This window comes from Falco peregrinus, chromosome Z (assembly GCF_023634155.1).
Source record: "Falco peregrinus isolate bFalPer1 chromosome Z, bFalPer1.pri, whole genome shotgun sequence".
Classification (NCBI taxonomy): Eukaryota; Metazoa; Chordata; class Aves; order Falconiformes; family Falconidae; genus Falco; species Falco peregrinus.
Genome location: NC_073739.1, coordinates 47,549,350 through 47,571,104, shown reverse-complemented (window position 1 = coordinate 47,571,104; position 21,755 = coordinate 47,549,350). Strand labels below are relative to the sequence as shown.

Here is a 21,755-nt window from a genome sequence, read left to right as displayed (position 1 = left end):
AGCAGGGGGACACACAGGGCCAAGGAATGGATCCTGGCATTTTGTGAAGCTCTCAGAAAAAAAGAGACCATCTACTTGTCCTGTGAAAGGAATGTAAAGTGGAGCATTTGGCATGCTTAGATGCTCCAGGCAAATGCACAGGCAGCAAAGTTTATCAGATTTTAACTTTAGTAAGGAAGCATCTTGATTCGGATTTCTGAGGTAGTTTCATGCAGTGTTCTAAGTCAAAACTTGCCAATTGATCTCTCTTTTCCTGCAAAGAAGAGAAACAATCTCTTTCCTCTGTGCTCTTGATGTGATCCAATTTTAAAGTGGAATGAAAGAAGTAATCAGGGGGGTAACTGGGAGAGTTGCAAAGGTAGGCTCCTAATTAAAATAGCCCATGTAATGTAACAGAGATCATGACAACAGGCTTTGAAGAGCATCATAACCTTTAAAGCGAATGTGATCTACTGGAATTATTTTTGGGCTTCTCCACAGTAAGCACTTGAAAGCTACATTTTCTAAGAAGACTATTAAAATAATGTTTCTTTTTAATAGTATTTATCACATTTTTTTATTCTTTCAGCACAACAGCAGGTAAAAGAAGGATTTTTAGGAGGAGGAGAATTACTCACAGATTTTCTTTTCGTTTTTATCAGACATAACCTGATATTCAGTGCATGATACACAGCAACTCCTAACTGCTGCACACAGTATTTTAAAGCTCTAGCAGGAGCAGGCAAACAATATAAAGTCTTATTAATCTCAAACAAAAGATATTTGTGCATTAAATACTATCCAACTACTGGAGTCATGCTTTACTGAACTGCTACTTTTTTTAAATTTTTGTCTGCATCAAGAGAAATATTTCAAGAGTGTACCATGTTAAATATTTAACACCAATTTATTGCTTGTGCAACTTCTGAGGGTTTAGTTAACTTACTTCATAGATGAATTTGGTTTTTAAGTTTTATTGATTCTTTACGTTAACAAACAAAAATACGCTTAGAGGTCAATAAGAACAGAGACATATATTATTTTATGCCTGTTTAAGCAATGAAGGAGAACAGGAAATCAATATAAAAGGGCTTCTTGTATTCATAGGTTTATTTGATGGCTATAGAGAGACAAGAATATATCAATATATCGATATTGATATATTACAGCAAGGAAACTCTGTATGTTCATGTATTCATAGGAGTATCTGATGCTTATAGTGAGACCAGAATAATTTACAAGACTATATCTAGAGGGTTTTGCAGTGAAAAATAAGGAGCTCATAAATCTTATTCTTTCGCTGTGATTAGGTTGCTATTCTTTAAAAAACAGAATAATTCATAAAATGTTAAATTTGTATTCAAGAAAATTCCATCACTTTTCCATCACTGGCACTTTTTCAAAGTCAACAGTGGTTGTTCTTCTGTAATTTGTATTCTGAGTTAAAGATGTATTGTTTCAGGGAAGCCCTCTATGTCCACGTTCCACAGGCTGATGACAGCACAGCCTTTTTAGGAGTGGGAAACTCCCTGCCTTCTAGGCCTGCAGACAGCAAAGTTTCTCTCCCAGCTGCAAGTTCTAGAACAGAAATAATCTGCCTCTACTATCACCTCTTCTTTCTACATGGGGCATAACCTATGGCTCCATTAGGATGTTTGCCTCTAGTCCTGTTTCTTTCCCACGGCAACATGAGACACTCCTTCAAAGCAAAGAGAGAAATGTAGCTAAAAATGCCTTCTGGCCAATTACAGACTTTGTGCATCTTGTGTATCCTTGATTCAGTGCTCACATGTTGAGAAGCGTGTGCCAACATATGAACAGATTTCTCCCTGGGAAGTGTTGGGACAAATATATGAACCTGGTATAGAAAATCTTGGGGAGTCAGTAAAGGGCAGAGAGGGAAGAAAAGAAATAACAGCCACAGCTTGTGGCTACCACTAAGAAATGCAGGAAGGAAAGAAGCATGCATGGCAATATATCTCTACATGTGGCTGTACTTTCTTAAGATGACTGTGTGATGACTGTTACTATTGCTGTTGCTGCTACTGATACTACCACTACTATGTAAATAGCCCACTTAGCAAGAAAAGGCCAACAAGTAGATCAAAAGTTAGTGCATTTTGACCTGCCTTAAATTCTGTCCAGAAAAAAAAAGGCATGGCAATTCTTTTATTAATTAGAGAGAATACGTGAAAAGAACAGCTGCTCCCGAACCTCAGCTGTGCACTGTCAAGTCTGGGGATTCAGTATTCATGAAGGATGAATAACTCCTCAGAGAGACAGTTCTTTCCATTCTACCATTTTTTGTGGCCTTTGACTCATATTTTTATTTGACCTCCCCTAAGTCCCAAAAAAGAAAGAAAAATAGGGCAGTTTTACAGAATGTTCCAAGATGCTGGGGTTTTTGTAATGCATCAGTTCATGGAGTTACACCTACCTAGTAAGACCAAATTTCTCCCTCTGTTTCTCAAGCTAGACTTGATGTTTTCATTGTTTTTAAGAAAACAGTTAAACAGAGAGATTGTATTCTTCTTTAAAATAGTTTTATACATTTCTAAGGATTCTTTGTATTCTACTGAAGACAGGCTGTTCACAATTTACTTTTTAAGCTGTTTTCAAGTCAAAGACCATTACTTGTACCTCAAGTTGTTAAGAAGCATGGGAGAGGAAGGTGGTTTTATTTAGACTTTGTGTGAACATATGTGACAGAATCAAACTAACCACATGGAGATAAGACCCTGAGCATATGGCTTCATTTAATCGTTAACCTTCCCAGAGACTGATGAGAGTGGGACGAGCCCAGGGCTTATAGAAACCCATTTCCCTCCCTCTTCCTTCTCTTTTCATTTTACAGGGAAAATAGAAAAGTGATATTTACGAAGGATATGCTGTTATGGGAATTCTGGGAGGGGCAGTGAACAGGGCTGTTCATTTAGGATCGACCAGGAAACTTGTTTTTTCTAAGAATGTTATGAACTTGTAGGAATGAGATGACTTGTGACATTGATGATGAAGAGGTGTTGTTGGCTCTGAATGCTCAAATTTTAAGGGCTGTTGCACTACTGCTGTTCTTTTTTCTCCATTTTATGTTGTGATCTGGTCCCTCTGATCCATGAGGCAATAGCCTGGTGACATCTGGTGTTGATGGTGGGATGTCCTTGGAGAAGGAGGGAGAGAAGGACAATGAGAGGGAGGGATGTGAGACAACAGGCTTGTTCAGGAGGCTGAAGGAAAGATACGTATCCCTATTCTTCCTCAAGAGACAAAAGCCAGTAGGAAAAGCAGGGCACGTGTAGGTCAGAATATGATGACAGCATATACTCCATTATTAGCAATGGACAAGGGGTTTTTCCCTGTTTTCTTGTAGGTATGTGGAGTTCCTGAAGCTGGAACTGTTTCACAGTGCCTTCATTTCAGCAATAAATATCTATGCTACTCGATACCTAGAAGCCTTTTCCCTATGAACCATAAAAAGCCATCAGGTTATTACACCCTTGGTCCCATTATTTGCTCGGTTAGTATGTCAGAGGAGATTATAACTTGCCAGAGGACAAACTTTAAGCTCATGAAACTATTCTCTTGAGACAGAAGTATAAAAATCACTCCATACTCTCCTTAGACAGCCTTACAGAAATGTTTAATCTAATACTGAAATGCATTATGTGAAAATTCATTAACAGTACAGGATCAGGCTAGGATGAATGGCTGCAATTTTAGTTTGCCTGTAGGGAAGTAAGTGCCCTAACCACCAATGGGCTTTTCACCATGTGAACGTGCTATGGTTGATGAATGCAAGGTCCACTGTGTATTGTAAGAGAAACCTGGGAAGATAAGGTCAAACCACTAGAGGGAGTGGCTACTTATATTTTGTAGATGAGATCATCTGGCAGAAATGAGAGAACTAACCCAGAGAAATCTGGGGAGGCCTGGGAAGGAAAAGGAAACAAGAACAAAACAAAAGTTTTTCATAAGGCAAAAAAGTGCCACACAGTTACTGTTGTTACTGTCTCGGGAAATTTGATGGCTGATTAAATGTTAAAGTCCTGCAATGCTGAAGAAGATTGGTCCGGAGATACATGACACAGCTGTACATGAAAGACTGTGTAAAATAGGAGACAAATGTAAATATGTTGTGGAAATTGCAGAGTCTTAAAGGAAATCTCAGCACAGCGTTAGGACTCAAGCTATCTCAGAAAATACAGGTACTGCAGAAAGGTTCTGAAGAAGTCCAATATGTCTGCAAACACTGTTGTTACGGAGAACCAGGCACAGACCAATGTCTATGGAGCTTTCTAGTAACAGGACTTAAGGGATTTGGGGAGCTGTTGCAAAACTAACCCCCAGCTTTATCACTAAAACCACCTAGATTGTGTTGACTGCAGACTGCAGCAGCACTATGAAGGAAATTTCCCCACTTGCAAATATAGTAATTGAATATTTGGAACTGATCTGAGAACACAGTTTTGAACTGATACTGAAGGAACGTAGTCCTGTAGAGAGACAGAATATACAAACTCAGTATAAGCACCTTCTATGCACATTAAAGACTTGAAAATGTAATTTATGTAACTGGAACTAGAAAGAATATCACATCCATGGCTGTCGGGCTTATATAGTGTCTGCGTATAGGGCAGTCTCAACTTTGAAATGATAGCCATTAATGATCACGCCTCAGCATTTGCAGGTATCTTAAAAAAACACAGGAAATCCAGCACCCAGAGAAAGTACTAAAGAAAGCTATGAATAGGGCATTGTCAGGAGGGAAAACTATACACAAACAGAAATAAAGGTACGAATTCTTAATTTTATGATTATTGATGATTCCTCTGTGTCCACTACTTTTCCTTGTACTACAGCTGCAAAATACTCTTCTTGGCTCCTCTTCTCTGTGGTCTGCAAGGGAAGTTCAGAGCAAGACAGACATGCAACCACAAGGTGTAAGATTATTAGTAGTTAATCATTAAGACAATGCTCTTACAAATATGACTCTATTACAAATCCAAACTTTTATCTGTTTATATGTATGTCTTACTGAAAACCTACTGCAGCTTAATCAGAAATTCTGGGCTTGTGATTGCAGTTGACCAGTTGTAATGATGATACAAACAAAATGACCATACAATCCTCTGCCATATCTGTGAAATGAATCAACCAAGGGAGTTCAGATACTGATGCTGGCTTCTGTGAGACTAACGCAGCTGTGTCAGGAACTCCATGGAAGACTCAGTAGGAAGTACAATCTGGGAGAAGTAAATGTTTTTCTGCCATTTAACTGCCTTCAAATACTTTGAAAGGAAGTTTTGGTGTCTGCAGTTAGGTGCTGCTTTAAATATAAATGTATCCTGAATAACTCCACTCTAAATATGCACAGAAACATTAATGACTATGAACAAAACTCAAATATGCAAAGCAATAATGTCAAAAGGGAACTGACATGAAACATTCAAATGAGGTGACACAAGAGTTTTTAATCCTTTGATCTTTATATTTAAGAGTGCTAACAAACATTTTTGAAAAAATAATTTTTTTACTACTTTGGAGCAAAATCTAGAAATTTTAATTGATAAGCATATCTGTGCATAGGTATGGATTGTTTTAAAACAGAAAAGTACAAGTTTATGTGATTGCTCTTCTATTTGTATGAAAGATAAAGAGCTTTCAAGGAAAAAGGGTTTTAAGAAAAGCAAGAAAAAAGTTTGTTTTATTTTTATAACCTTGGCACTGTATAAAACAAATAAGGCTTTTGTATTGATTGAACTAAAGATCCATTTCAGAGTCTTGTACAGACATTCATGCAAATACTGTACACATCTAGGGCTTGACATGAAACAATCCACAAAACGACCTAAAAAGTAATCACAATGTAATAATAGGCTTATTTAAACACAAAGTTTGGGCCAGGTAGCAGCCAATTAATGTTGATTTGGAGGACACAAAAAAAACCAACAAAACTTTAACATATAATCTTAAGTTTAAGAATGTGCTTAAATCTATCCTTGATCTGCAAAGCATTCAGGTGGATGCCTAATTCCAGTGAGGTGTGTAAGACCTGATCATGAACTTGGTACTTTGTTGCACAGCGTCTTATTAACAGTACTGTTGCAAACAGCCACTTTATTATGAAAGATTTATCTTTTTTTCTTATGAAGAGCCAAAATAGCTGTTTTTTTTTTTTTTTTTACTTGTTTAGTCACTTTCTCTGGTAATCTATCATCCTTTGACTTGTGGATGCCAGAATTTAACAAGGATACAAAGGGCAAAACAAGAATTGAGGTGAAAATTTTTCAATTCACAATAAATATTTTATTTTATTGCTCTGTATTTTTCTCCTTGCCTCTCCTTCAAAACCAACACATCAATCAAATGAACTTGATGCAGCGTGACTACAATCACAGGGTTGCTACAGAAAGGAGAAATGGGGGAAACCCGCTCAATACTGTCATTACTTTTAGTTTGAACTTCCCTATTTGAATCAATATCCTAGTAGCACCCTTATTCACAACTGCCTACAAGAAAAATCACCAGTGATGACTTAGTATTTCTTTTTTTCCAACTAAATAGATATACAGGCACGTAAATTGTTCCTGTCCTTCCCCATACAACATAGGTGCATCAGGATATCTCTGCTGCTTAGTGCTTGCTTGGAGGCAACATGGGTCACATGCTCTGTTTTTCTCACAGCCACACTCACACGTGACTTCTACCTGTTAAACAGCACAAAGAGATGCATAGCTCAGCCATAGCTTTATTTTTCCTGTTAGATTGTGGGATAAATCTTGTGTGTGAGTCTTTCAAATGTTGAGACAATCTTAAGACTTTTTAAGGGCTTGGCAAAGTAACAAACCAAGCTTACAAAGTGGTTTTGGCCACCCTTGTAGATTAATTCATAGAGAACATCTACTGAATTAGTCCTCAGAATGTTTCAGTAGCAGTAGTTTACACAGTGTATAAGATGGTCTCAGGCTATCAGAATGTTTGAAGTCACAAACAAGATCAAAGCTGCTTCACAAATTGTGGTCAATGCTTGAGACTTTTGAATACTGGAGAAAAGTAGCAGCCAGAAATAATGAAAGCAGAACGCACGCCCAACGTGAATGGGCTTAAAGGCACAAACCTTTCTGATTTTTGTTCTCTCTCACTGGTCAGTAGCATGCAACTTCCCTGTTACACCAAAAATGGGTCAATGTTGTGGTGTGTTTGGGCAAACATTTTCAGAGGACAGACATAAAACAGAAGAATGCTTTCCCTTTCACAATACTTTTATCCTCTTATGTAGTAATTCGTCAACATTCTGGAATGGGAGCAGAAGGAAACTGCAGGAAACGATGTTTTAAAAAGGAAAACCATATGACAGTAACAAATCACCTGATAATGAAACCAAAACTAAGAGAGCAGATACCCTAAATTGAGTGTCAAGATCCTCAAGAAAGCTGAACCAATCTAACTTCTCAGTGTTGTCAGAAAAGTTAATCCTCTTCCCTCTTCCTTTTTTTTTTTTTTTTTTTTTTTAATTTATCTCTGCTGTTTAGGTAGTCATAAGAGATGATGCAAGGGATGGGGACAGGACTGAGAAGTTGGGGGCAAACACGCTGTAGGTCATAGGGTATGACACACAAAACCTCGTCTTGGGAAACTATCATCAGATGAGGGCTCTGAGGAAGTCCTGAGACACAAATTCAGTGGCCTACAAGAATTCAGGGATTTTTTCCAGAATCGTGTTTTCTGTAAGCAGACAGACTTCTTAACAAGATGTAAGCACTATAACACTTTCTAGGTGAGCTGTATTAATTCCTCTATCCATGTTTCAATTCATGTAGTTGGTGACCTAGTTAATCAGGGATATATATATATATGGGTTTCAGTGTTTCAGCAGCTGGGCTCATCTAAAGATCATTCAAACACTGTTGGAAAGCTTGCAATTAATAAGCTTTCCTCAACAGCCTACTTGCAGCCAGACCAGGAGACTTACATGGAAAAAAATTTTCCTCCTGATTCAACATTAAACCTGGATGTGGAAGAGTACATAGAAGTTGAACAAAGGAGAAGTTATTCAACTTGTTTGTAACTTCAGAAACATTTTTTCTTCACAAACTTGTCTTTATTTTTTTCCAAATGGGATTTCTGGCTCAAAAATGCAATCTTGTAACCAAGACTTGATATTCATAAAAACAAAAATACTATCTCCAAAGCAGTAGTTTATTGTTTATTAATAAACTGTCTTAACTGAAAGACACAGAAGACGAAAATCTCACTATATACCTAATTTTTAGTCTCTCACGTACATTTATATCTGACTATCCTTAGCCTTCTGTGCTTATCTTACTTGGGATTAATATAGTTTTGCATTGTTTACAAAACAATATAGCTTGCTTTGTTCTGTTAGGAATTCACATATAAATAAAGACAGGGCAATTATATGCTTAAATGGCATGCTACTTGTGCAATACTAATGCAATACAAAGGGTAAGAAAAAAGTGGTATCAATACTATGACAGATTCACACTTGCACCTCTTGGGGCTGTCTGAGGCTCTTCCTTCCCACACAGTTCCTCTCTCTGACCATCATGCATTTCTGCTGTTTGCTGGAAATGCGTTCATTTTGAAACAGCCAGTGTTTAAGTTTTCGCAGAATTTATAACCTCCACAGCAAAAGAACAAGCACAGATGTAGCCTACATTGCTCCGTGCCTTAGAATTGGCATATTTTCAAAAAAATCCTATTGTCTCTCTCTGAGGAGACTTGGGGTCTTGTGCTGACAGGGTCTCCTGTACTCAGTGACTAAGTTAAAAATGATCACTTAACTTATTTGGTTAATTTCCATCAAAACGGTATTTAAAAGTCATGCAGGTGTACAAACACTTGTTGGACTTCTCTCCAAAATGGCACTGATAGAGTTTGTTACATGTTTATCCTCCTCTGCCATCTGTTCCTTGTTTGGCTAGAAGAAAATATTCTTCACAGGGCTTGAGCAGCAGATGTAACTCACGGAAGAGATTTCATGACATCAGAAGTAGCTACAAGCAATGCTAAGTATGACCTGCATTTAATGATGTGGTGCAGAACACACTTTATTCAAGTCTCCATCCTATTACTGTGTTCTCCTCTTCTGTTGGTTTCTTGTTTGTTTTTCGTTTGTTTTTTTTGGGGGGAGTGGGGTAGGGGGTGGTGGGGGTGGGGGTGTTTAAACTTGAAAACAGAGCAAGAATTAAGGTCAAAAAATGGCCAGTGAGATGTAAGGTCTTCTGCATACTTGTAATTTTAGTAAAGTTTGCTCATGTGATATACAGGAAGACATGTTAGACTGTGGATGCAGGAAACAAGAAAGCTGGAGTTCTGATGTCCGCATTTTCATGGTATCCTCTATCACATGGCATCTGTCCTAAGTAAAGAAGGGCATAATGATATTTAAGGACTGGTATGAGACCTAACATCCTGGAGCTAAAGAGCAGTTCTCCAATTTCTCCTTTGCAAAGACACTACACAGATCAGGCTCTCCTCTGTAGAGAAAAATTAGGAAACTGCCCTGTGGAAGCACAACTCCACATTTTTACTCCCTGACTGGGAAGTAATCTAGCTACTGTTTGTGTCAGAAATGTATACGTCTCATAGATTATGAGTTTGCTTCTAATAAGGGCAGATTGAACACATCACACCTGTTCTTTCTTTAGCAACCAGATCATATGACAGGCAAGCTTCAGAATCAATAATTCTTCTGTACTGTGGCTGTGCATTTCTGGTCATTTTGGGATTCCTGTTGTTTGTATAGTGTTTTTTATGTGAAAAAAGCTATGAAATATTAGTTAAATATATATAATATTTAGCAATACCTTTCCTGAAGTACCTGCAATTTTAGTATGCAAACAATAACAAAAAATACATAAAGTGAGTTTTTGAAACAAAGCGGTATTTTTTACAATTAATTTTATTTTATTAATTAATTTTATTTTAATTACTTCTTTTTTTCAGTAACATTAATAGAGTACTCGGGATTGTACAACAAAATAAATTATTTTGCTATTTGATACTAATTGATTTTGATTTTAAAAATGCCTCAAAAGTGGGCAGCAAACTAAGCAGTTGCTCTTGGAAAACTACTTTTATAAAGTAATGATGGGCAAATTCCTCCTTCTTCGAAAACAGAAAACATATACTTTCAGACAAGTATGTACCTTTGTGTGTATATGAATGTTCTTCCTGCTGAAGTGCTATGACAGACAAAAACCAAAACACACCAAATTGTTCCCCAGTATGTGTCACATTTTACAGTTGTTAATGTTAGCAATTTTATATCCATTTATATTCCATATAATTTATTGTTAGCTGTTTACTTTGAACTAAAGCTAAAGGCAGATATTTATCGTACCTCATTAGAAATTCAGCAAAGATTTTGTGGCACTATCATTTCCTTACTAATTGCAGAAACCAGTCAGAAAAAAGCAGTTCAGTAAAATAAAATACTATATGCAAATGATATTTCAAATATGACATTATACAGAAAAGTATTTGCAGTTTCTTAATGTGATTCAGCTGTTACCAAGCAAAAAAAATCCATTTTAAATAAATTCTTGAAAGTTAAAATAAAAGTAGATAGTCTCCCTCCGAAGAGAAAATCACTGTAGTAAATAGGCAGAGGAACATACACTATAGGGTTGTATGATTTATTACCAAATCTTTGACACTCAGGAAAATCTCTCCCAAAGCAAGTATGGAAATTATTTCAGTATTGCTTCTTCTTGGTTCATTGAAAATGCTGGCACAACCTCTGAAGAGTGCTGGCTTCTATTTTGTGTTTCCTGGGCACTTCTGGGGCTGCTTATCTGGAAGTCAGAACCGAATGCCCCAGAGGAACAGATCAAGTAGCCTGTCTGGTAATTCTGTCTTTAAACTATTCACTAATCTTGCTAAACTAGTTGCATTAACAATCTCTTTTCAGGAGATAAGGATAAATCCAATTCTACAAGTTTTTGACTATTTAAAGTATGTTTTTGTCTTCCAACAGGAAATTAATTTAGGTGAAATTGTTTATTACCTGACCTTATGTTACTAGTTCTACCTTGCTCACAAACACTCCTCTTGCTGTTTGTGAGCAAGGTAGAACTAGTAACATAAGGTCAGGTAATAAACAATTTGACCTAAATTAATAATAAATAAAAAACAATTTGACCTAAATTAATAAAAAAATACAGATTTGCAAGGTAATGCCTCATAGGCAATTTGCTTCTTTCTAGAAGCACTTCTACCGAAGTTAAGTCACAGACCGTCTTCCCAGCTTTCCAGAACACCAAAAGCTTGAACTTTGCATGCAATCAAAAAAAACCAAATACAAAAACTTGCATGCAACAACCAAGCCAAGTTACAAAATATGCAAAACACTTAGAAGCATGCCATGTCACCTCGGAAAGAACAATGATTTGGCTTCCACTGCACTGATGGAGAAAGAACAATTCTTGGGAGGGCAATAAAAAGAGTGAGGTTTTTCCTTAGCTGCCAATGCCTGGCATAGGTGGGCTGGAAATAAATTTTTAGGAAGTTGTAAAGGAGGGTGACACGTATTCATTTACTGTGGTGTTAGCATATGGCAGGTGAAATTCAGTCCTGAACTGTCTCCTCTGTACCATGGCTCACACTCGGACCCAGTGTGACCTCTCCTCCTCCCTCTGCCTTTCTCCAGACCATCCTATCAGGTATTTGTCACTCCTTCCTTTATCCTCACTGTCTCCTTCCACCACCCCACTTGCCTTAGCTGACCTTACTGAGGGCCAGGCTAGGAACACAAAATCCTTTTCTTTGCACTGCTGCTCTCACTTGGAGTTGGAAAAGGCACAAGATAAGCCAGCTCCCCACAGGGCTGATTTCATCAGTGGCATAAGGGAGGCAAGTGGCCTGTCTAACTCTTCACCTCTATGTCATTTCATGGCTACAGGACCTTAGGAGACTCACATTACTCATTGCTGATAAAGGCTTATTAGCCCCATTCTGGCTGCCATCCAGAGTCAACGATACCCTGTCAGAACACAAATGTCTGTCCGTTCCTGTGAATGCTAGTATAGCTCACCTGGGAGCTCACAAATATAACTGGAGAGCACTATGTAGTGTACTGGAGGAGTTTTCTGAAGAAACAAAATAAGCTGGGTTCACCAGACCCTTCACCAAAGCTCAAAGCAATGCTGACTTCATAGTCCTCACTGGAAGTGAAAAGTAAGCAATTTCTCCTGGGTTATGGTTTCAGCACTAGAGCTCAAGGCAACCAGCCCTAGATGCAGCTAATTCAGATCTCACCAGTCTGCAAAGACTGCTCTCAACTGCAGTACAAATTATATTTCATCTCTTTGTACCACAAATGTTCTGGTGCAAATACACAAGGATGACTGATAAATATTGGCTGTTGAGTTAAACTTCCCAGCAAGTCTTTTTATCTTCAACAACTTTCTAAAAGCCTTAGCAACCTCACACTACATCTATAATTGTGCAACAGTATTATATAGCTGTCTCATCCAAGTAATTTACCAAGTATTATTCACCAAACAATTTGGAAACACTGTTTCTACCGTGGCTCAATCGCCTAGTTTTATTGTGCCCTGCTGGCACTGCTACAATCCTCTTCCACCTTGAATCCCCTAAAACACTTTGCATTTGTACATCTGCTTGTACTTTCAGTCCAGTTTTGGAAATCAGAAATGCTCTTCCCAAAGACCCCAGAGCTAAGTCATAACATAAGCAGTTGGAGAAACAGGACAGCCAGGCATTGTATCTTTTCTTAGGTTTACAGATTTCTAGTGGAGTATCTTTTCAGAAGTTTTGTGAGAAAATCTGACTTCTTCAGCAACTGTAATACATTATGCTTACCTAGCATGGTTTTCCTATTTTTAGAAAGACTACATAAACTATAGTGTCTTGTAGTCCTTTTCCATTATATTGCTACCTCTCGGAGAAAACTAGCAGACTATGGAGAGGTACAATGCAGGTTTACAAAAGCCCTTCTTTTGGGTCCCAAACAGAAGACTGTGAAATCATCTGCTGTTAGCACTCTCCAAATGTATTTTGTCTTCCACCTACTCTCCCAAAGTATGGTTTACTTCTAGAAAGAAGGAATAACAGGGAATAAATGTGAAGAGAAAATAACAAAGACTAAGAAAAGGAAAGAGATTCAGAAAAAGGAAAATAATTTTCAGAAGAGGAAGTAATTAATTTTTAGAGATCAACAGCAAAAACAAGCCTTCAAATGATTTAAGGCAGAAGGTAAGCTGACATCATTGTAGACCTAAAATACACATAAAACAAAACGAAAGCTTTACTTCAGTGAGGCTTTGAGTTATCCTTTATGCTGGTGTGGGATGTATTTAGCAATGACAATTTAAAGACAGCGTTTTCTTTAGTTTAGGTATTTAATAGCTGGTGTCCTCCTTCCTCCATTCCAAGCAGCTTATGAATGTGACCATCTCACCCATTTTCTATCTGAGAACCTGACAGGCAAGTTCCTGTGTTCCACTTCTTGCTGTTGTTTACAACCGAAGTTATATTGTCAGCTGTTTTCCTATGTTCTCAGGTAAGTTTCACTGCTATAAAAATTTTCAGGATGGTTCCCAAGTATGCATTTGAGAGACCCTGCCTAGCTTCTTCTCTGAGTAGAACAGCACTTTTAAAGTTATATTATTTATTTTCATGGGTAGCTCAGTTATTTTATGCTGTAGTTTCTCTGAGGAATGCCATCTTGCCCTGGAGATTTACTGCAATGGTAGTTCCAGCTTTCCCTCATGTATCTCCGACAGTGCCATACCTTGTCTAGCTATAAGGAGTAACCTCTGGATACTCATTTCTTCTTCTCTGATGAAGTGGCATCCAGTGGTAAGAAAACATTTGGCTTATAGACTTTAGCTACCACAATTATTCTCAGGTGCTCCAACTGAACCGTGCCTTGTCCTCTAGCCTCACATCTTAAAATACCATACTCCTCCTCCAGCAAATTCTTAGTCCCACAGAAATATCCTGTTACATGTTCAATTCCTGCCCAGCAGTAACTAGGCCATGCAGTGTGGAAAGAACCTGGTAGGAAGTGGAAACTTCTTCAAATCAGAGGACCCTGTCAGCAATAGCAATTATTATTAACAATAGAAGGGATGATAACAGTACTGGAGTGGATTATCCTTGATCAGTGTTGAAAAATACTTGTGCCTGTCGGAACTGGCTGTAGAGACATAATCAGTGTCTTTGTAGTCTAACAATAGTTTGTTAAAAAAAAGGCGAAATTAATTTATTGCGGTTACATTCTATTTTAAAACAACATGCAATGGAGCCCAGCATCACAGCAGAGCTAGATTACAGCTGCAGAAAGCTGTGCTCGTGTGCCCTTGCGATTCCAGTTTCATCTGACCACTACGAAGCTCTTCTGAAGCGGGGAGCAAAAAGGAACGGTCAGCAAAGAGAGTCTTGTGACTGGAGTCTATTAAGTCAATGCTAGCTATATTAACCACATCTTTGCACATATTTTTAGGTTTTTTATATGTACTTCCACTGGTTTTTATGACCATCCTTCCATGCAGGCAAGATGAGGATACTCATTAAACCAACCCGCAAGTACAGTGAAACTGGTTAGGCACAAAGTCCCCGTAGTCATTCCAAAGACACTGTTTGTTACTGTTACAAGTTAAGTAAAATGGTTTCAGATAGCAGTAGGGCTTCAGGGCTGACTTGAACCTCTTTCAGTTATGCAAACTGGGTTTATACAGTTCATCCAGTTATTGGCAAACAAGGTATTCTGTCAACCTCAATGAAAGAGAAGAAATTAATTAGATGTAACATGATGATACAAAGATAGATGAGCTCAGGGGATGGCATATGGGACTTCACTCTCTCCTGACTCAAAATTTGGAAAGGAATGTTAACTAGGGACCTTCTTTCCCTTTGATTTTATTTATTTGATATCAGTTAATTGTGAGCTAGCTGGACCCAACAACTATAGCTCAGTTTTGAGTATTTGTTAACAGTTGAACAGGTGAATTTTCATGTGTTACTTAATTTATAAAAATATTCTATGTTACTCTTAAGCACAGATGCCTCAGGATTCAGAGGTCATGATAAAGCACTTGGGGTTTTTTCAACTTTCTTTGCTTTGAGGGAGGGAAGTCAGAAGAAAATTGCCTTTTCCTTGTTATTAGAAAGCATGAGAAGCTGTAATTTCTCAATAGATAATGCCTTGGTGAAAAGTACAAGTATACTTGTTCAGGTAATGAGTGGCTCTGGAAGCTCTGTCTGCTTCAGCTTCCACAGAACCATTACGATTTTAAATAACTATATTCCTAATCTCTCTGCTCTTTCTATGAATGTGTTTAGAGCAAATGGAAAAAACCAGAGTGATTAAAAAAAGACCTTCTAATTTTTTCACAGAATAACTCTTAAGAGATACTTTTAAACCATTTGATGGCCCAGATGGGAAAGAAGGCCTGAACCCACCTTGTAACTTCTTAGCATGGATATCACACAAACTAAAATATATTTCTAGCCCAGGCAATTAGAACTACAAGGGCTGGTACTTGAGAAAAAAAAAAGACGGAGGGAAAACGTCAATCAGATATTGCTTGACAAAGTCTTTGAATAAAAGGACTTGTGTCAACAAATCTGAAATACATTTACAGTCCTGTTAGAGATTATGCCAGTTCAACGGCCAAAGGTATCAATCTTAACCCACCGTGAAGTTACTTATTAATCCAAATGCAAACCTGTACATGATAATACTTTATTACTTTCTCAATACCATGTCTGCAGCCAGCAACCTAAAAAACTCTTTCTGACATAGCAATGACTGAAACCATTAACTAACCTTGAATTCCTTCCCCCCCCCCCCCCCCCCCTTCAGTTTATACAGGTAAATAAGGTTAACAAAAGTCACTATGGTTACAATCACAAATACAGTCATACGAGGATATCTGGTAATGACCCGTCAGTCCTGAAGTCAACCCATTCACATATTTTTAGCTATTCTCTCTGCTGAAATAGTGTACTCAATAATACTTTGCCGATCTCTCTCAAAACAACATCATCACATTTCTACCACTAAAGATATTGCAAATATACAGATATTCAGTAGAGGTAAATGCTATAAGTCAGGAAAAGCCCCTTCCCAGAGGGTCTGCAAGTGAGGACTTTGCCACAGGTATAGAAATGACAATATCCTGAAAGTTGTACAAGACAAACAGTAAAGTCCATTTGCTGCCCTGAAGTGCTTTCTCTGTTAGACTGGCAGTTGTGGGGCAGATGTGAAGCAGTGTGGCTAGGCAACACAACTGATTTATAAATACCTTCCCCAATACAATTACAGGCAACTGCTATAAGCATTTATTATCAGATAAAAAAACACGCCACTAATCTAGTTCCACCAAAAAGCTATGATAGCACTAAAAACCTTGTATATAAATCTAGGAGCACAAAAGAAAAACTACATAAGGTAACCTAGATGATATATCACAGAATCCTAGAGTATCTCAAGTTGGAAGGGATCCATAAGGACCACTGGATCCTCGCAGGGTGTATAGTGCGTTTTTGCTTGACTGCTGTTATTGTCTTGAAGTTTGGCCTCCCTTTTCTTAGTCTAACAGAGATGAAAGTCTGTAGCAATTACAGCACACTACCTAAAGATAAATCACTGTTATTTTCTAGTTTTGATTAAAAATGCTGAAATACAATTTTTTTAAAATGAGAACTGACAGGACACAGTATCATGATCTACTGTCATTTATTGGAATCTGCCTGTCACTTTATGCACATGGTTATAGGATAGTCAGACTGAATAAACATACATATTAGAGTAGACAGACAAGTATACACCTTTCAGTAAACTGGGAAAAAGACCTACCATAATCTCATGACCCAAAATAATACAGCTTTCACAAACAATCGTAAAGAATGGCATGTGGATAAAAGCTGTTTTCAAAGTGGACAATGAACTGCTAAAAAAGCCTCTTAGCTACATCAACCCAATACTGCGATTCAAGAAAAATGAAATAGATTTCTGCTGTATGAGGAGAGTTACTGCCTGAAAGATATAGACCTCTAATTGCTCGGAAAGAGTAATATGGAACAATTTTTCCATCAGAAAAGAAGAGTTAGTAGTACAACTCTTTAATAAAAATAAGAGGAATTTAGAAGTAGAGTTATAATTAACCTCTAATTAAAACACAAGAACATAGGAAACAGAATAGGAGATCTACTAGACTTTCTGACTGACAACATGCTCATGTGATGTATCCACGAAGATACGGACTTCTGACTGAGTTTACTAACAGCAACTGTTTACTGTTAGTTACAAATTAGCTATGACTTCTTTTGTTTTTCAGTGTCTACAGCCATGAACTACAGGCCAAAATGAAATTAATAAAAACTTAAAAATATTTTTAAAGTTGTGTTAGGACAACTTTGTTCATTTATCTGAAATAATAAAACAATTCTTTGAAAGTAAAAAAAAAATCTGAAAAGACAGTATCTACTTACAGGAAAATTACGTTACATATTATTGCCAGAAAAGCATATTCTCCTCCCTGTCTGATGCAATGCAATCTATCAAGTCATAAAATCTTCTCAGTGTCTTACTGTCAGCAACATAGGTGATGGAGGTAGTGAGAAAATAACATGTAGGGATTTAGAACTACATCAACAGGACAGTAGAAAAAGAGAGCAAGTCTTTTATCAGCAAAAATGGAGACGTCAGCTGGAGTCAACTGCCTACTAAATACAACTTTTCATTGTACTGGTGGATGTAAAGCTGGACGTGAGCCAGCAACATGCGCCTCAGCCCAGAAAGCCAACTGTATCCTGGGCTGCATCAAAAGAAAAGTGGCAGTATGCTGAAGGAGGTGATTCTGCCCCTCTGCTGTACTCTCATGACACCCCACCTGGAGTGCTGTATCCAGCTCTGGAGCCCTCAGTGCAGGAAAGACATTGACCTATTGGAACACATCCAGAGGAGGGCCCCAGAAATGATTGGAGGGATAGAGATGGAACACTTCTCCTATGAGGAAAGGCTGAGAGAATTGGGGTCATTCAGCCTGAAGAGAAGGCTCCTGGGAGACCTTATTTGTGGCCTTTCAATACTTCAAGCGGGCTTCTAAGAAAGATGGGGACAGACTTCTATTAGGGCCTGTTGTGACAGGGCAAGGGATAACAGTTTAAACTAAAAGAAGGTAGATTCAGACTAGGTATAAGGAAGACATTTCTTACTATGAGGGTGGTGAGACACTGGAAAAGATTGCCCAGAGGGCCAGAGGGGTAGTAGATGCCACATCCCTGGAATTGTTTAAGGCCAGTTTGGATGGTGCTCTGAGCAACATGATGTAGCTGAAGATGTCACTTGCAGGAGGACTGGATTTGACCTTTAAAGGTCCCTTCCAACCCAAACCATTCTATGATTCTATGATTCTATGACTTGCACCTTCCTAGGCAAAATGAGGATATTTTAAAAAAACTGTGAATACAGAAGTTCCACTTCAAGATTTAACTGTGACTATCAGGGAAAAAAAAAACAAAAAAACAAACAAAAAAAACCACATTCTGCTTGGAAAACATGCAGCTCATGTCAGACACAGCACAAGCAACCCATTTATTTCAACAATGCAATTGTTAATTAATAAAAACAGTGTAATTATAACACTGAGAAGTCAGTGTTTTGTGGTTCTTCTGTTTCAGAACATGAGACATTTATATCACACGCATACTATATCATGTTGGAGACAGAGAACTAGGCACACTGAAAACAAGTGGTTTCAATGCTCTCACAGAGTATGGCTAAGTTTCTTCCATTCTCCTTGGTGAAAGTTTATCCTCTAATAAGTAATTCCCAAGACATCCTGCAATAGGAAGCATTCATGAATGAATGCATTAATAAATGTTTTCTATTGCAGGGCCCACTGGGAATTCTTTATAACTCTTGTAACGAGTTTCCAGACCTTCTTTAGTTACATAAAAACCCCAAAATTTGCTTTTTCTGAACATACTATTTTGCCTTTTTTCAAAATATCACAGCACACAACTAAATGCTAGCATGAAACAGGGCCAATGACCCTGTATGTACTTACCATGTACCACATGCTTGGCCACTTGGGATCATTGAAATAAGTGGACTGGGTACCACCAGGTTTATAATCCCTCTTTATCCTTCTTTTAACCACCTGCTGTTGTATCCACTCCACCTGCCAACCAGGAAAACATATGGAAAGTGTTAAGGTTCCGTGGAGATTATCAAGAAATGTGTGAAATCTTGGGAAGTTTCCCATTACTGTAGTCCAAGACATATTTCATGTTAAAGAGTTCATTTTGGCAGTTGGAACACACAGCTCACCTTGGCATACTGTTCACTAAGGAATACATCCAATTTAGTTAGTGTTACAAATCTCCCTGAACAACTACTTAAATCCCCTGCTAGAAGGACTTCACTGACTATCATCTTTTGATCATTATTTTATTATTTTTTGTTATTAGACTAGCTCCTTTCAAATTTATAATCCAGTTACTTTTACAAGATATAACAATATATTACAATGATAAATTAATTAAATTTCTCACAGGGTGAGGGCTTTTTTTTAGTTTTGTTCTTTAATTATTATTGAAGTCTGTTCCTGAAAACAAAAACAGTCAGAAAATTATTCAAACTTTTTGCTAAACCAATATCTAAATCACCTTCACCGCCTGGAAAGAGAAAACCAAAATTAAACTGTATTCTTATCAAAGTGACTCTTCATTAAGACTGTCTCAGACAGGAACTCTGAAACTTTATAGTATATTCTCCCTCAGGAGAAACAGCTGGGTTCCGAGCAACAGGTCAAATTACAACAACAACAAGAAGAGCTTGAAACAGGAAAAGAAACATAATGGTTAAAAATGTAATTCAGAAAGTTATATCCCTGTCTGCCTGATACCTCTTCAAAGATTCATGACAGATCTCGAAAGGGCGACACCAGAAGTGACAACAATGTTAGAGCAGACAGAATTCTGCCATTATTTCTGCATTAGCTATTCTAAATGGGAGTTAGTTTCTATAAATGTAAATAATATAAACTATCCACACAGAAACTCAAGTTATATTTACACACATCTAGCTTCCTGACTGCCTATATTTCTGCTGAATTGTTTCACAGGATCTAACTATAAAAATCCAATTCACCTCTCTCCGAGACAGCCATTTGCTAGTAGCAGCCAACTCTGTACCTTTTATTTGTGCTGTTTATGAATATCCATGTACACACAGGAACATACAAATGTATAAAAAATGTTTACTTTCAGCTCATATATGTATTTGTCACTTGTCAGAGATGGTGTTAATGTTTCCCCTGAGCAGGATAATCTCTCTACTATGCATCCACAACTCAGCTTCAAATCCTTATACAGAGGTCCATTTACCCTAACAGAAATTCTGCTTCAGATCCACACCACGCCTACCTCCACCACCTCTATTATACCACTCTGGCCTCTACTTGGTCAGGTGAAAATACAGGAAGACATCCCTGAATTTGCCATGAAAGGATTCCCAGGACATTCTTTACCAAGATTGGCAAGGCTTCATTGTTTTCTCTAAAAAGAAGAAATGAATTTTTCCTCTTCCCAAGCTCTTCCCAAGAACTTCAGGGTCAAGAGTATTCTTCGAGAGGAGAAAATATACAGTCCATTTCTCTGTTAAATGTTCTAGGAACAATCATAGATCTCTTTCTGCTACTGAGAGAATTGAGAAATTTAATAGTGTGCCTTTCTGTGCTTCCCTTTCAGCTCAGGCTGAAATCCATCTTGGTGGATGCCCTCTCAAAGAGCCGAGAGCTCTCTGTCCCCTTCAGACATTACAGGATCCAGAGGTCCCTTCAGCAGTAGCAGACAGCTGGTCAGTCTTAGGTGCCATTTGATGTAACAAAGTCAGGCCTGTAAGATGCACAGAGCATGTCTGGGCAAAGGCCAGAGGAGGGAGAGCCAAAAGACTCTGGTAAGCACTAAGCCTTACAGCTGCTTTAGAGTGGGATGAACAACCCTCTTGACTAGACCTCTGCTCCATGAAAACAGGCTGATTTAGAACCAACTTATAAGGAACTAGGGTTCATTGTCACTTGCTACTAATACGTGCCTTCTTTTGCAGACCCTCACAACAGAAGCTCGTTTATCTTCATTTTCTTTCCTTGCAGGTAGCCCAGACCTCCCAACATATCTGAAGCCAACTGAGAGGCATCCCATGTATCATTTGATCCCTGACTCCACAGCTGCCTGGATTGTCGCAGATCATGGACCGAGATCTTCTATTACTAGTATTTAGCAACCAATAACAAAAAACCTTCAACAGGTCTCAATAAGCAACCATGGTTTTCAGTTTATATAGATCATCTTCCAAGCCTTATGAGATGTCGCTCTCAGTGCTTGAAATATTTACAACTAAGTGAGAGGTCTCAAACTTCTATGCTGAAAGAGTATTTACTGTCGTCTTGACTCATCCTCAGCTGTAGGAGTGTTAACCATGTTAAGAAAGTTGTTTAAGTCAATAAATTTCAACACTGCCCAGGCCAAGAGCACACAGAGCACACCTTGCCATGCATGGTAACTCATTACAAAAACTCATCCCTTTCCTGAGTCTGCAGGGAGGAGTTACAAATGCCTACCACCAACACAATCTGAGGATCTGATGGTGTTGTCAAAGGGCCAACAAAGGAAAAACAATGAGATAGACTCAGCAGAAGAGGATTAAACTTTCTACCACTACAATTCCTGATTTGGATACATAAGCATTAATGAAGGAAGGTACAACACTACTATTG

At 38.0% G+C, this 21,755-nt stretch overlaps 1 protein-coding gene across 2 annotated transcripts in view; it reads right to left on the bottom strand.

The window, feature by feature from the left end:
- Positions 1–21,755, bottom strand: part of PCSK5 (proprotein convertase subtilisin/kexin type 5) — a 247,559-nt gene that overhangs the window by 179,245 nt on the left and 46,559 nt on the right. For both annotated transcript variants that reach the window (XM_027793522.2, XM_055791267.1), the window contains exon 3: positions 19,044–19,157. In XM_027793522.2, coding sequence (XP_027649323.1) covers positions 19,044–19,157 — 114 coding nt within the window. The remainder of the gene's footprint in view (positions 1–19,043; positions 19,158–21,755) is intronic.